The sequence below is a fragment of the Acinonyx jubatus genome, chromosome E1 (genome assembly GCF_027475565.1).
Source record: "Acinonyx jubatus isolate Ajub_Pintada_27869175 chromosome E1, VMU_Ajub_asm_v1.0, whole genome shotgun sequence".
NCBI lineage: Eukaryota > Metazoa > Chordata > Mammalia > Carnivora > Felidae > Acinonyx > Acinonyx jubatus.
Window position 1 is genome coordinate 47,062,753 of NC_069397.1, and position 15,092 is coordinate 47,077,844.

The following is a 15,092-nucleotide window of genomic DNA, read 5'->3' on the forward strand; positions in this document are numbered from 1 at the left end:
TTTGGCATTTCTGTCCTCAGAGCGATTCTACAGGTGTAGAATCTCTAACTTGCCGCTGTGGAAACAGGGCTGCAGAGAGCTTAAGTGACTTGCCTGAGTTCCCACAGCCTGCAGAGAAGAGAGTCAGGACTGAAGCACACACTGGGCTGATTCCTACGCGCGTGTCTTTTTCAAGATACCTACTGCCTCTAAGATAAACATTTGGGGCAACAGGCTAAATAAATGCCACACAAGCTGCCAAGAGCTAGCGCGAGAGCTCCGCTAGAGGGAAGGATGACCTGACTTTGTTACTTTCTGTCATGCTGCAGCTCAGCTGGGACGAAACTGTTGCAGCCACAGGGCTGTGTGTGGGGACAGAAAGTTGGCTACACAGTGACCCAGGGTTACAGCCCACCCAGTCGCTGGTGTGTAGGAAGATTCACAACAGGAAGAAGAGTACTCAGTACGTATCGTAACAAAGATGAAGCAACGTGGCCACTGTTGCAAACACACATCTTGGAACCACTGCCTTTACGACCGCGCGGAAATGTTCATGATCAATTCCAGGGTGTCATTTAGAGAACCAGTCACTTGGATTTTACCAAAAAGCCATCATCGGAACCACCTACTGACCCAGTTTTCCCAGGCAGAACATTTTTACGAGCCAGATCCCCCTTTCTCTGCCCAACAGCGTAGCTTAAATTGTTTTGACCATGACCGTGTAAGAAATCTATTGCATTTACCACACAACACGGCTCCACGAAACGAGACATACCCTTACCGTGTGGCGAGCTCTCGTACTTGTTTTCTAATTTGCTCTAGTTCAGTTTAGTCCATTTTGTGCTCACTGACCTAGTGATTCACTAATGATTCTGTGCCCCGGCGGGGCTGTTGATTGTAGTTGCTATTTGAAAGGTCTGGTCTAGAAAACAAGGGGAATCGGGGTCCCTACCTCTGGAGCAATGTAATCTGGAGTCCCGCAGAAGGTCCTGGTTGTGACTCCATCCATCATGTGCTCTTTGCACATCCCGAAGTCAGCAATCTTGATATGCCCTTCTGAGTCCAGCATGACATTGTCTAACTTCAGATCCCTGCAAGGAAGCAGGACAGCATCAGCGTCCTTCCCATGACGCTACGTGGTTTGCTCTGGAGCCACTGAGACCGAAGGATATTTGACTAGCTACCATCTCAATGGCATATAACTATGGGTCCCAGGAGAGCTGGGACAAGGAAATAACTCTTTTCTTTTTCTTTTTTTAATCTCCAGAGAGAGCTTAACATAGCACCTAGGACACAGTAGGTAGTTAATAAATGCACATCGAATCAATGACTGAATGGTTGGACTAGTGATCCCCGACCTTGGCTGAGCATGATTCTAATTTAGCAGATCTGGGCAGATCTCAGATGATTTACTCATATCCCACAGGAGGGGTGCCTGGTGCACAGCCAGGTTTGCAAAATCACAGGTTTAGAACAACCTCATTGGGTCACACAAGTGTCCCTTCCATTCTGCTGTATGTCTTTTACTCTTCAATTAACACCAGAATTCTTTCTTTGGCATCAGACTCTCACTGTAGATAACAACCTAAAGGATTTAATTCAATGGTTTTCTTTCCCCTGCCTCTCCCTAGCTCCCCATGTTCCTTTCCTGCCGAGCATCTATAACAGAAATTCGTTTTCCATTGCTCCCTGACCTCCGTTCCAAAAAAAGGCAGAGGAAGGAGCTGCCAGGGGAGAGGAAAAAGCACGTTTTCTTGTGGGAAGCAGAAGCGAGACAGAAAATCTTTTGACACCCAGAAATCAGAAAGTGGCTCTGATTTGCCAGGAGGCTGCCGGCAAAGGCGGGTCCCGGCAGGTCTCTGTTACCTCAACGGGTAGCAATTCCGTGTCTTAAGTCCCCACCACAGAATTACGCGCACACAGAGGTGCAGGGGTCCGTCGCAGTGCTGCGGGCAGGGATTCAGCACGCACCTGTAAATGATTCCTCTTTTATGAAGAAAGAACAATCCAATGGAGATCTCTGCCGCATAAAATCTGCAGAAGGAAATGCTGGTCAGGCCTCTGGCTTGCTCTTTGGATTCCTGAATGTTTCGTACCCTTCTAGTTCAGGCATCAAAGAGATACTAGAATGTTAGAAGATCCCGGGACGCTCAGAGATCAGCGTGGCCCTACCCATGACTAACTCTTTGCCTTTCCCTCTGCCGTTTCACCACTCCAACCTCCCGAGGCATGTTACAGCTACTGAGTCAATGAGACAGGTTTATTACCTGTCTGGAAACCAACACTTCTTGTCTGAGGTGGGTGGACGGGTAATTTACTGCTTAAACGAAATTTCGAATACAATCTTTTAAAGAGTGGCTGCTGGAGTATTTTGTGTCAGGGCTCGGGTAGAGTGGAGAAAACTGCCATTTTTCTACTTGTGGACAGTGCCTAGTGAGGCACCCTGTAGCTGGTGAACTCACCGCCCCCCCCCATCCGCGCCCCAAGTGCTGAGATAAATGGGACACGCACCGTGAGTCATACTCGAGTTTACCCTTTTAAATAATTCATAATAAACTCAGAGTAAATGCTGAAAGAGGTTTTAAAATTTGCAGAGTGTTTAGGAATCTTTGAAGTCTGAGAAGCCAGAAGACTGTGCCTGTGCAAACGTCACACCCAGGAGGCTTAAAGTAAGCAGAGAGCAACCTCTCTAATGATAAGGACCAAACTCTTACTGGGGATGGGGGTGGGGGGGCACCCCTAAGGTCCGGCAGGAGAAGGACGGGATGGGGGGAGGGAAATGAGATGGGATTCGGGGCGACTTTTACATTATCTTTCATGCTTTCCTGTATTTTGAAAATAAACACTTTCCAGGAACTCAAACACAATGTTAAGGCCACTGAACGAGATGCCTTAATGTTGCCTTGCAACCTAAGGTCGCTATTCTGCTACTTGCTCTTTCCAGCTCTGTGTTATCAAGCTTTACTTTACAATCCGAGCATTTTAATGCTTTATAAGTACCAGAATGAGAGAGGAGATAAAGACAGGCATTTCTGAAAATTGAAAAGCAAAAAATAAAACCAGAAACAAAAAGAATCCCCCTTTGCATTAAAAAAAAATTTTTTTTTAAACATTTATTTATTATTGAGAGGCAGACACAAAGCATGAGCAGGGGAGGGGCAGAGAGAGGGGGAGACACAGAAGCAGAAGCAGGCTCCAGGCTCTGAGCTGTCAGCACAGAGCCCGACACGGGGCTCGAACTCACAAACTGTGAGATCATAACCCGAGCCAAAGTTGGTCGCTTAACCGACTGAGCCACCCAGGCACTCCTCCCTTTCCATTTTTTCAAGCTTGTTACCACAGACTTCCCTCTTCTACCTTTAGTTCATCTTCCCTGAGACAGATCAACCAACCCGCAGAGGCCAAACACTCCACAGACTTAGCTTCTAGACTGAACACGGGCCAGAATCCCATTAACATTTGCTAACTTAATTAATCAGGGCACGTGCCCACTATGCATCCTCGCTGAGGGAAATAGCTGTTTGTATAGATTTGCTTCTGCTGAGTGTCCTGTGACCTCCTGGCCCCGGAAAAATGGTTTGATCTTTCACGTATCAAAGTCCCTGCCTAGACGGGCAATTCTCTGTCTTCCCCTGGAGCCCCGGTCTCTCCCCCACGCTGCTGACTCCTGTGGCCCCGATGAAACCCTCCAAGAGGAGCTCCCGGTTCTCCCCCAGATCCTCTCCTCCTTGGTGGCTGCTCCCTCCCAAACCGAAGATGAGGTATCACCGGAAGAGGTTTCTCTCTTATTCCTCCAGACCGTTTCTCAAAGACCCTTACCCCTCTTTGGATCCAAGGTCAAGACCGAATAAAAGCTCCGTTGTCTCTCCTCGACACAGATTTTCACCAACCCCTCGCACCGGCCCCTATGCTCCCTCCCTCCCTCCTTCCTTCCTTCCTTCCACTCTTGGTCAGCGGGGCTCTGTGAAAACTTAGCCTCAGGGTATCAAGCCCCACTGAGCCCCCCAACAGCCTTCGGTGGTCCTCAGCCAGGTGCTCCACCGGACTCATCATCGGGAGCTCCTTCCCGCCCCCCCCCCCCCCCCCCGACCCAATCTCAAACCGTCTTCTGCCCCGCTGGCTTGGGCAAGAACATTCCCTGAAGATGTTCTTTCCTCACTCTCCTCTTTATCAGGGCTTGCATGCTAGCTGTGCTGCTTCTAAAGTGATGGCTACACATGACAATTGTCCAGAGACTTCTTCTACTCCATGTCAGGCGGTGAGCTCCCCGAGGGCAGAGAAAGCCTTTCACATCCCAGTGCCTGATGCATCGTGGGTGTGCAAGGGGCTGACTCAATCAGTGAGGGTGGAACTGGGGGACGGGGGGAGGATACACCAGCATCTCCAATTCACCGGAAGTAGAATAAACCTCTCCTTTGGAAGCGCCTAGATGGACCCAGCCAAGAAGTCTGCCCCCTGGGAGGTTCCAGTGCTCAACTCCGAAGTGGCAAAGCCCCATCTTCCACATTTGAACTGTCTGAATTAAGGGACTTAAAAAAAAATACTCACACTGCTTGTGGTTCCTTAAATTTTCCTACTTGCTGGATGTGGTACATGAGGTCCCCACCGTTGACGTATTCCATGACAAAGTACAGTCGATCCTGAAGACCAAGGTTCAACATGTGAGTAGGGCTTGGCCACGGGCCGAGCGGCTTCCTTCACTCTTTCCAGACTCTGCTTGGCTTTCGCATTAGTTAACAAACTGTGGGCCATGCTGGCAGAGCTGATCAGTGGAGCCGAGCCCTTCGAGATTTTTCTTCCCCGATAAAAAATACATAATGAACCCTAGTGCACGAGGGCCTTGGGAAGTATAAAGTCATTATGTAACTCTGAAATAATGGCCCTCTGTCAACATGTCTGCCCCCTTCTGGTTCCGTATGCTCCCTGTTACAGTAATGGCCTCACACGCTCTTCCCCTTTCTCCTGCACACATACTACACGTTTAACGGATGCTGTGAAGAATCCTTATGGGCCGATTATTGACTTTTAACTGGTGTTTCTGGTTTGCAGTGTCTGGGGGGCAAGCCACAGTGATGCAGTCATATGTCTCACTGGATGCTTCTGGAAACAAATCTCATGAGCTGGGTTGGGCTCCTAAATTACAAATGTTCAATACTGTGGGGGAGGGAACTATAACCGGAGAGGCTAACCAAATGTTCTTTTGCATCCATAACAGGCCCAAACATTGTTTCTTACTTTCTGTCACCGGCGTGCTAAGTGTCGGCCCCGCGGAGGGCGGACATCATAGAACTCTGTGTATTTATGAGGACGTTGTAGAGAGGCAGATGGGGAAGCCGGGGTTGAACGGCACAGCACACCCAGGTGAAAGCCAACCTCGGCTCGCTTCTAGACATCATCGCCATTTCACGGAGGTTACGAAACATTCAAGTGTTGCACAGGGAGGGACAAAATGATGAAGCGGCTGCTGACAGCCGGGAAACAGCTCCAGAAGCTTCTATCTCTAGCTTTCCTGTTAGGAATTTTAACTCCATCTTTATTTCTATGTTTTGTTTCTTTCCAGAGCTTAAACAGTGTCAGTGTCCTGACCAGGGGGACGGGACCTGGGCTGGGGTTCGGAGACATGGACCCCTCCCTGGCCAAGGGATTTTAAGGAGAAACGTGAAGATGGTAAGTCATTTTCTGGCCAGAAGGAAGTTGAAAATAATTAAGCTCCTAACAGTAATAATTATAGCCACTTATTACTGAGTCATATCTTAGCAAGGGCAGCCACCGAGGAGTAGAAAGCCTGTCTTCGGTGCCACAAAAAAAGTTTGTATTTCTTGCAGGGCACTGGCAAGCTCCATGCCAGGAGCTTGGCTGATCAGCGTTTTGGAACTTGTTTTGTCCTCTTTTTAGTTTTCCTGGAAGATAGGGCTGGGCAAACTTTCTGTAAAGGGCTAGAGACAGTAAATACTTCGGGCTCTGTGTGGGTCTTGGAACTATTCTACTCTGCCTTCATAGCCTGAGAGCCACCGTGGATGATAAGAACGTGAAGGAATGTGGCTGTGTTCCAAGAAAACAATTCATGGCCACTGAAATGTGAATTTCATCTAATTTACGCATGTCACAAAATGTCATTCCTTGTGGGTTTCTTTCCTCTCTAACCTTTCTTAGAGATCATGGGCTGTGCAAAACAGACCAGATGGCCAACCCTGCTGTGTGCAGGAAATAAGAATACACCCTTTCAGGAGATCAAGTTTCCTAATGTTCCGAGGCTATGCTTGGCAACTGATCAGTAGCCTTAAAAAGCCGGGACCGTGAGTTAGTTTATTGGTTTTGTATCCTTAGGTCTGAGCACAGTGCCTGGGATAACAAAAACCTTTCATGCAAATGTCTGCTGAATTCAACAGCATTAATGCCGCGCCTCTCAGTAGGGCACATCCCAGAGAGGGGACACCCCAAAGCTACCGGTGGTGCAACAATGGGAGGTTGTTCTCAGCTTATGCCCTTCTTCGGCCTTCTCCACGGGAGTAAGGTTGATTCAGACGCTTAGAACACTCCGGTTCGGGGGTCACCCGTGGTAGCACATGCCGTGTGTTGTGCCACAGGTACACTCTCCCAGGGTCCTTACCACCGTCTGGAAGCAGGAGTGTAGCTGTGTCAGGAACGGGGGCTTGTCGAGCAAGGCCAGGACTCGCTTCTCCACCATGGTACACTCCACGTCGTCATCCTGAATCACCACGTCCTTCTTCAGGATTTTGATGGCATACAGTTCTTCTGTCCCCTTCCTGTCAGCGAGCATCACCTGGGAGCAGACGGAAGGCAACCTGAAAACTCTGACCCTATGTCTGGTACTGGGGACAGGGGAGGAACCTGGTCAGGTGACCACTCAGACTGTTCTAGTTTGTGCAAGCTTATAAATGTGTGATATAAACACATTCATAAAGTTCCATTTGGTGTGTGAATTTTGAGATACTGCATGTCAGTGTAGATTAAATTCCTCCAGCCCTGTGTAATTTAGAAACTGTTGGGATTTGCACCCTGTGTAGGCTACGGCCCCATGATGGCGCTACTGTGGCTGCTAAAAGGAACATACACGGCCCTCAGCATTAGTCTTGAAGGGTGCACACTTTTCAGGAGCATCCTTTGTACAAAAATGGGACTGACCTTTATAAGCTTCTCACGAGTCAGGAGCCAAGACAGAAAAAGGCAGGGTGGAAATCGCTTCCTGGATCTACCATGAGATTTGGGGCCAGAGAAGCCAAATGGGGTCATATAGTTTGATCACTGAAGAAACCCAGTTCAGCATCTCTTATTACATTCACTTACTACAAATCAGCTTTTCGTTTTTAGTTGTGAAAATTAATCATTCAGCTAACATTTTGGAGCACGTGCTTTGTTCTCAACCCTGAAATGGTAACATACAGTGAACCCTCTGTAGCTTTTTTTTTTTTTAAGTTTATTTGTTTATTTTTAAAGGGAGGGGAGAGGCAGAGAGAGAGAGAGAGAGAGAGAGAGAGAGAGAGAGGGAGGAGCAGAGAGAATCCCAGGCAGGTTCCGCACTGTCACTGCAGAGCCTGATGCAGGGCTTGTACTCATGAACCATTAGATCGCGACCTGAGCTGAAGTTGGATGTTTACTGGACTGAGTCACCTAGGCGCTCCCTCTCTGTAGCATTTTGGATACATTTGTTTTTAAAGACATTAAGCGGGGGTGGGGGTGGGCGGGGGACATCTAAGAAACTCGTACAGAGACCAGGGAAATCTCCAGCGCTGTTCTGGAAACCTCAGGGGGCCCAGGATGAATCCCAGCATTCTCTGCAAAAGCCTCCCCCGCCCCGCCCCCCACCCCAGACAACTGCCCTCTCACCTTTCCAAAACTCCCCTTCCCCAGCACCATGAGGAAATTGAAGTCTGTGAGTTTCACTCTGTCAAGGTTGTTGGAAGGTTGTCTCCTGTCTTCTGAAGGAGTGATGACTTTGTTACCAGCAGGGCCGAGCTTTGCTTTCTAAACAACAAGCACACACACACACACACACAGGTGAAAACAATGGGTCACTGTTTTTGCCCCCAGGAAAAAGAATGCATTTAAGGAAGCTTAATGTGAGGTGGGAGGTGGGATGGGGGCAAGAAAAGAAATCACAGGGTGATGAAATATCCATTCAAAATTCAGTGGCTATATACTTACCCTAAGGGCAACGTTTTCAAAGTAGCAAAAAAAAAAAAAAAAAAAAAAAAAAAAAAAAATTGCCCTTCCCTATTAAGAGACCACTCTTTACATAGATTACCCAAGAATCAAGTTGTGCCATTTTGCTGATCTTTGTTCTAGGGTGTAAAAGTCAACCTCTGGGGGACAAGTGCTTCACAATGGCTGAAGTAATAAAAGAAAGAGACTGTGCTCTGACACTTTTCTTATTTGTAGATTTTCCAATTTAAGATTCATCTGCATAAAGGCAACTTGTACTCAAGGAAAAAAGGAGGGTAGAGTCCCCTGGAGAGAAACCTCTTAACCGGCAAGCTGTGGGGATGATTTATTGCTACTTTAAAAGGCACAGTAAGAAGAACACAGGGTGTGTGTGTAAGTCAAGAGGAAAAGAAACGGTGATATGCTTGAGAACCTGGTTTCACACAAAACACACAGCACCCTTTGAACCTGAACGACCCTTGGCCAGTGACCTGGCCGTTACCAGAAGGAGTTTTTGTAAGCTAGACTCCTGCTACCCAAAGGTGCTGGAGAGACCTCACCCTTGTTACTCTGCCTAAGAGTTAGAGACTCAGGTCAAAGGTGGAGGAGAGACAGAGGGCTCAGTAGAAAAGGACAGGCTCATGGGAATCACACGGGAAGGTCTCCACAGTCAGCAAAGAAGCCTGTGGAGAATCTCCCGACAGACTCTGCGTGTGGACCACCTGCCTGATGATGAGAGAACCAGTCTCTGAACATGTCAGCTGCTGAAAAGGCTGGGGTCCTGCGGTTTGGCTGAACAGCCAAAGCCACAGCCCTGAGCCCAAGGGCAAAGACTGTCATTCTGCCTACATTCTTAAGGGTAAGGTGCACCGCCCCTCCCCCCCTCCCCCCCCTCAGCCCCAGGGCAGCAGACCTATGTGCAGGTGCCAGGACATCACTCAGGTGACTACAAGAAGGTGCAGGACACCTGCAGGCATCTGGGTTTTACTGTGTGACCAAAACACTGTCAGCATCAGTTCTGAGCTCTTGGAGGAGGGGAAGACAGGGGATCTGACACGTTTTCTTTAGCAGCAGAGAAGGCTCTCCGGGAGCCACCCATATTCCCTCTTAGAGCAACAGCATCCCTTCATCCCACACTTACTGAGTACCTTGCGTCAGGCCCTGTGGAAGAGGTTGTGCGTTAGTGGAATGAGCCCCGGCCGTCTCTGGGCCCCCAGGCCTCAACACAGTGCTTGGCACAGGGCGTGCAACTCTACACTCTGGCTGAATGAGGAAATGAAGCGTGAATGTATCCATCAGATACTGTCAGGGGATGCTTTTCCTTGATAAAAATAACACGTATGTATAGGGATCAAACCTCATGGCTTGAGTGTATATGCTTGGATGGGTTGAGCACACCTGCTGAAGCAGAGACATTAAGACACGGGGTGGGGGGGGGGGGAAGACGGTCCTAATTTTTTTGCTACCAGGCTGAAAGTATTTAATACAGCTGTACTACATACACCTCTATGCGGCCGTGCCTGGTGGGAAACGCATGTGAACCTGGGGGCTGGTGGATACACTGACACTCTTTAAAGACAAAACCTGATCTGCAGTGATACATAAATTGGCCTCCACTTTGACAGAGGATGGAAGGAATTTTTAGACAGACCTGTGAGAAAGAGCCCGGATGTAGCCGCTAGGGTTACATCAGGAGCCCCCTTCAACTGCAGGACCAGCCCTGTCCTTTGGAAGCTGGGGCGCAAGGGTGGTTCTAGGGGTCCCAAACAGACCAGTTCGACCACTCGCCGCTGACAAAATCCAAAGGCAGACAAATGAGTTGGAGGTGCAACAAGCGAGGAATTTATTGCAGTGAGGCCAGCACCAGGAAGACAGCGGACTAGCGTCCCAAAGGCTGTCTCCAAAGTGCTGAAAACACTTCCAGATTTGTGTAAGGAGAATGTGGGACAAAGGCCGGTGGGTACACACAGGTGGGCAGTGAAGGCCAAGTTGATCACTGTCTTGGGGTCAATCGCGCGGGGTCTTGCTGGCTCAGGGCAGTCCTGATTGCTTGAGAGAGGGCAGTTTCGGTCCCCATCACGGGATGCTTTGCCCGCAGGGCCTGAGTTAAGAGAGAAGCTGGAAAGAAGAACTTAGTCAATTAGAAAGTACCGACTGAGGTCAACAGGGAGGTAGCTGATGTCCTCTTTCACTCCTAACATCTGCCCCAGGAACGATTCCAAAGTTGGTAAGCTCTGTGGTGTGTGTCGAAGTTCGAAATGAACAATTGGGAAGTTTGAGAAGAGAATACCAACTCAGCTACTCTATTCTGTTCTTCTGATTTATAAAAAAGAAAAGTTATCAGGAAGAGGCACAAAGAGATTAACTTTATTCTGTCATTTTATTCGTGATAAACTGTGAAAAGATCCCCATACAATAGACTCAAGTCTCTGAGGTGCTTGAAACCATTGAAGGACGTCTTCACCCAGGTGAGGCTGTGGTTGAGCTGGTGCTGCCTGGGGGCCACCCGGCTTCCACCTGAAGCGTGGGGGGGGTTCTAACCAGAGGTTCCCGACTCAGGCGATTTCCTAGAGCCCCTGCTCCTTCCTCCTTTGATGCTTCAGCACCACGGACAGTGGTGACTTCCAGAACAGACACTAGGCTTTTGACACACTGCCCTCCCTGGGGGCCATAACCGAGCAAAGACCTTGAGTTTTGTCCTATGGCCTTAGTCCAGTTATAGGGACAAGATTTTCCCCAAGGGGATGTAAATGCGATAAAAGCGTTTCTGCATCCGAGTACTTCTCAACCTAACTGCAAGGGGATCTTATCAGACCCTGGTCTGAAGTCAATCTGTGAGGTCTGGGGGACGCAGACGGCATCTCCTGCTGCCAGGAGGTGAGGCCGGATGGAAGAAGGACCCCAGTTTCTTGCCCTGCCAGGGCAGATTCCATTCTCGTGTCTCTCTAGCCAGAAGCAGAGCTGGGTGCCACGTGGCTGGTGGAGCAGGGGGCTGGTTTGGAAGGAGACGGGCCAGGCTCTGCCACACCGACCGCGTTCACCATGAGAGGGCTGGCTAGAAAGTGGCCTGACCCAGAGGGCGACATGGATTTCTCCCCAGCTCACGGCGGCCCTGAGATAGAAGCTGCCAACCAGAGTGACGTGTCTTCCACATTTCCCCTTCGGAACAGGCTTCTGGAGTCATTTCCACACGGCCCCCTGCACGCCCGGCTGCCGGATGGCATGGAGCCATCTCCAATATGGACCTTTCAAAGCCAGCCCTTCTAAGGCAGGCAATTCCACAAGATCAAAAGCTCAGTGGTCTGGGCCCGACTTTGGCAAGCCTCTCTCTCAGCCTGGGTCTAATCGACAGCACAGCTGGAGGAGGCAGCCGGTGGTGACCCTGGTAGCTGCACAGCTGCAGGCTGGTGGGGAGGCCAGAGGGCAGGGAAGGCAGAGGATCCCCAGGAGGGTGGGCTACACAGCCTCAACCTCCAGTCCACTCTCAGACAGCCTCTGCCTCCAGATGTCCATCCTTCGCCACTCCCCACCCCCTCATGCTGTGGGAGTACAGTCTGCCTGCCCCGGACTGTCCTGCAATGTCCCCCACCCCTTCCCAGGCTGACATCTGCCCTCCTGCAAGGCCTCCACGTGCTTGTCCTCTCTTCAAGGCCTCCCGCTATTTTCCCTCACAGTGCCCTGCTCTCAACAGCTCATATGGCAACGTGTAAATACTTATAGGGTATTCGTTTAACGCCTCTCCCAGTAACACTTTACAGCTAACTTATCAGCGGGTCATGCCAAATCTACCTGCCGATTCTGTCCAGAATCTGGCGTCTTCTCAGGGTCTCCTTCACCACCTCTCTGTTGAGGGGGCCTCACTTTTAGTATCCCCACTTTAGTGACCTCCCTTTCTGGACATTCCCTGGAGGGATCCTGTCCTGCTTCCCTGTCATGGGACAGAAAGAGGCCAAGTTGTCACAGTGGATGAGGAGGAGACACTTGGCTGTCAGCTCTCTGGCCTCGCTCCCATGGCTCCCTTGGCTGCTCTGTTCCAACCACACTGGCCTCCAGTCTTTGGCCGCCCTTCCCATAGGGGCCCTGCTATCTTGTTCATCCACAAAATCCAGCTAAAGTATCACCTCTCCATCTTTTTGATGCCTCCTCCCCTCCTGGGATTTCCAACCTATGTCAGACTTTGTCTATGACTGGCCCACCTCCCCGGAGCTTTTGGCTCTGCACCCCTGCGTGCATCTGAGGCTCCTGTTTGGGCCACGCCTGCAGAACAAGCTGGATGTTCCCATGTTGGTGCCCCAGGAGGTCGTGGCCTCCTTAGGTCGTCTCCCTAGCACTCCAGTGGGACTGTGCTCCAGTGTGTCTACTGAGGTACCACCTGGATAACTAACATACCCTTGGCTGGACTTTCTCTCTTCCCTGGGTCACATCCCTACTTCCCTCCCTGCCCCCTAGGACTCTTGGAATCCCTTCCCAAATGGGCTCCTTGCCCTCAAAACTCTGTGGCAGAGTTGACTTCTGAGGAACTTAAAGAAACACATGTACCTTTTTGGAGGATTTACTGGTCTTTCTCACTAGACTGTGAGGTCCTGGAAGGCAGGGGGTCATCTTATTCATCTTTGTATCTTTAGGGCCAAGCACCGCACTGGGCACATAACTGCACATTCACTGAATATCTCCATTCATTCATTCATTCATTCATTCAAAAACATACGTCTTCACTAAGCCCCACAAACAGAATTTGAAGAGGCCAAACTACGAACAGCATGGCCAGCCAGACGCCAAACGCGAATGCAGAAAAGCAGCTGTTCCCAAGTATGTCATTTCAGAGAGTTGCCCCTGGACACCGTGCACCGTGCATTTGGATGTTCACATATGGAACTTCTTCCCTCAAGCGACCACTGGTCATTCTGGGACAGCCTCAGACAGGGGCTATGAGGGCACCCCTGCCTTTAGGGAGCTCAGCCACACAGTGACCCTCCCCAGGAGCCACGCTAGGCAAGTTAGCTGGGCCAGCCGGCTGAAACCATGCCCTTGGAGGCTTCTCTGAGGGGACATTCCTCTAATGGAAGCTCTGTCTGCACTAGACCTAGCTGGAACCTGCCTGAAGACCACCAATGAGCCTCTGGGCGATTTCTCTCTTTGAGCTTTTGAATGGGTCGTCTGGCAACCGGGCTCCGAGCAGGAGGAAGAGATCTGCCCTTCTCAGCTTGCGTATTGTTGACACAACACCGGTTGTCATGAACGTAATTCAGGCTTCACCAGGAGTGCAAAGGAAACCAATATATGTCTAGGGATAAAGCTGAAGCCAACAGCCTAACCGTAGAGATTTCAGCAAACCCGAGGCGGCCTCAGAATAAGCATGCCGACATCCTTCACTCAGCAATGCAAACATGCCCTGTGCGGCCAGACGCCCCGCTGGGGTACGCGAGCAAACAGGAATTCGCACCCGGAGATGAGAAGCAGAGTGTCTCCTGAATACTGGAATCCAGAGGAGAGAGGAGAGCATCCACTGGGGCTGGAGACTGAAAGCACATACGAGGCCACTGGTAATGTTCCTTGCTGACAAATCCCAAATCTTGACTTCTCTCCCAGGACACATTTTGATTCGGCTCATGGGTCCTGGTGTGTGAATTCAGCACATTCCACCATTTATTCCACAAATATCTGTGTGTCTGTCATGCCCCACACATGGGGTCAGATGCTGGGGAAACCAGATCGATACGAAGTAGCCTCTCCTCTGAAGGACATGCAGTGCAAAGGCACTGGTGGTCTGTGCCCCTGTAATTCAGGGTGTGATTTGTGGATCAGCTACGCTGGCACAACCAGAAGGCTTGGCAGAAATGCAGATTCTTGGGCCCCACTCCAGGCCTACTAAATCAGAACATGCATTTTGAACAAGACAGTCATGTGATTCCTGCGCAAGTTTCAGATGTGCTAGTCTAAGATCACTGGAATGTTCCTCCAAGTTCAAAGTCCCCTCAGGGTCCCTGTGACCCTTTCCACCTTCCACAATCTTCAATTACCATACAAAATCAATGGCAAATTCTGGGAGGAGCCTCAGACTCTGACTGCGAAGAGTTGAGATCAAGTGTTGGCTTTATTCATTTTTGCTGTGTGACTCTGGGCAGACTGTACTGCCTGAGTATCAGACTGCTTATCTGTAATACAGCCGTGCTAAGACCCCTGTATACCTGAGCTACACTGGAGGTGCAATGAAGAATCCTTTGCAAAAGCCCCCAGCACAGAGCTCCACACCACAACCTTCTTTCCTTTGCCCCAGGGAAGGAGACGCGGCCCTTCGCCCAGCCTCCTGGCCTGCACCTGCTCCCGGACTACAGACTGAAGGCCTCTGTGAACGGCCGTGGGTCACCTGGGTCAGGGATCTGCCTGGCTGACTCATGGTCCCGAAACACGGTGACCTATGGATATGTGTCAAGGCCGCAGACAGGCTCTGCAGGGGCTCAGGACCTGTGGGCAGGCTGCAGCAGGTCCCTTGGACTTCCACGCTCCCGTGCCCTCCTGGTGAGGTAGGAGAGGAACTGGGTCTCAGCTCCAGCTACTCCCCAATTTCTGGGGCATCTTCTGGAACACCCCCAGGGGCTAGGACCATGCAGGAAAGGACCCTGACTTAGTACATGACACAGAATGTTTTAAAGGGGAAGTAAGACCGGAAATGATGACACATGGTGTTTGTAAAGAGAATACAGGGACTTCAACTACTGAAGCTTTAGCATGCTCTTTTTAAAATTAGACTAAAACGCAGCATGGTTTATTGGTTACAATTAAGCAATGCAGAATCCAGGACTGTAGGTTTCTTAGCACATCAGCAGGTCAAGTCCAGGCTCATCCTGCTATGTAGACCGCCAGGTGTGAGAACGGGCGACGTGCTCCCCCCCATGGGAACATTTCTAAGTAACTGACACGCATCTCATTTTACCCCACGGGTACACTCC

General features: G+C 50.2%; 1 protein-coding gene across 4 annotated transcripts in view; it reads right to left on the reverse strand.

Annotated features, from left to right (window-relative positions):
- Positions 1-15,092, reverse strand: part of PRKCA (protein kinase C alpha) — a 393,952-nt gene that overhangs the window by 44,904 nt on the left and 333,956 nt on the right. For all 4 annotated transcript variants that reach the window (XR_008294375.1, XM_027048026.2, XM_027048028.2 and 1 more), the window contains 5 exons: positions 7,828-7,965; positions 6,590-6,763; positions 4,528-4,619; positions 1,951-2,013; positions 932-1,070 (listed from right to left, as the gene is read on the reverse strand). Coding sequence is in view for 3 of the 4 variants with exons in the window: in XM_027048026.2 (XP_026903827.1) it covers positions 932-1,070; positions 1,951-2,013; positions 4,528-4,619; positions 6,590-6,763; positions 7,828-7,965 (606 nt within the window). In the remaining variant the exon portion in view is untranslated. The remainder of the gene's footprint in view (positions 1-931; positions 1,071-1,950; positions 2,014-4,527; positions 4,620-6,589; positions 6,764-7,827; positions 7,966-15,092) is intronic.